Source organism: Tupaia chinensis, unplaced genomic scaffold (genome assembly GCF_000334495.1).
Source record: "Tupaia chinensis unplaced genomic scaffold, TupChi_1.0 Scaffold000320_1, whole genome shotgun sequence".
NCBI classification, from domain to species: domain Eukaryota; kingdom Metazoa; phylum Chordata; class Mammalia; order Scandentia; family Tupaiidae; genus Tupaia; species Tupaia belangeri.
The window spans coordinates 4,470,474-4,471,210 of NW_006159813.1; the positions used below are offsets into that span (position 1 = coordinate 4,470,474).

Here is a 737-nt window from a genome sequence, read left to right on the forward strand (position 1 = left end):
GGGATGAGGGGGAAGAGTGGGCCTGAGCAGGGAAAGGCGATCCACCCAGGCAACCTCAAACGTGGGTGGAGGGACATTTTTGAGGCCTACGATTAACACAAGATTAACACAAGAACGCCAAGCTCACTACAGAGAACGCATCAGTCCCCGTGCCTTCATGGGAACTCCTGCTCCGCCCCAAGAGGCACGTGAGGGTAGGCAGTTGGGAAATAGGAATGAGGGCGTTTTTTCTTTTTTCAGGGGGTGTTGTTCAGGAGCTGTAGGAGCCTCCCTGCTCGCCCCCACGGGCTCATGTCCCCCGTTTTTTCACTGCCCCCTCCCTCCAATCTCCCGGAGCTCGGCTCCCTACTGCACCCCATCGCCCCCACCTGCGGCCTCCAACCCTAGTCACCGTTTTCTGTTTACGCCAAGGCTTCCCATCCGGGTCCCCCTACAACTACGCTCACCCCAGGTTTTTCTCTGCCGGCGTCCCCTGCACCCTGCTTCTCGCCCCCAGACCCTGCATTTCCCGTTTACCTGGCCCTCCCCTCTCCGCCCTGCCCATGACCCCCGCCCCACTTTACACCCCCATCCCTTTTTTCTAGAGTCTGCCTCCCACCCGCCCTGACTGCGGTGTCCGGTCAGTCTCCCCACTCCCACCCGCCCTGGGCCTTCACTCAGCTCTTCCCCCACCCCGCTTTTTTTTTTCATCCCTTCCGTTGCCCCCCACCGTTTCCTCTTAGCTACCCCCCCCCGGG

The 737-nt window shown here is 60.8% G+C and overlaps 1 protein-coding gene across 1 annotated transcript in view; it reads left to right on the forward strand.

Annotated features, from left to right (window-relative positions):
• Positions 1 to 142: 142 nt before the first annotated feature.
• Positions 143 to 737, forward strand: part of WSB2 (WD repeat and SOCS box containing 2) — a 52,318-nt gene continuing 51,723 nt past the window's right edge. The window contains exon 1 of the mRNA XM_006151564.3: positions 143 to 194. Coding sequence (XP_006151626.1) covers positions 158 to 194 — 37 coding nt within the window. The 5' untranslated portion in view covers positions 143 to 157. The remainder of the gene's footprint in view (positions 195 to 737) is intronic.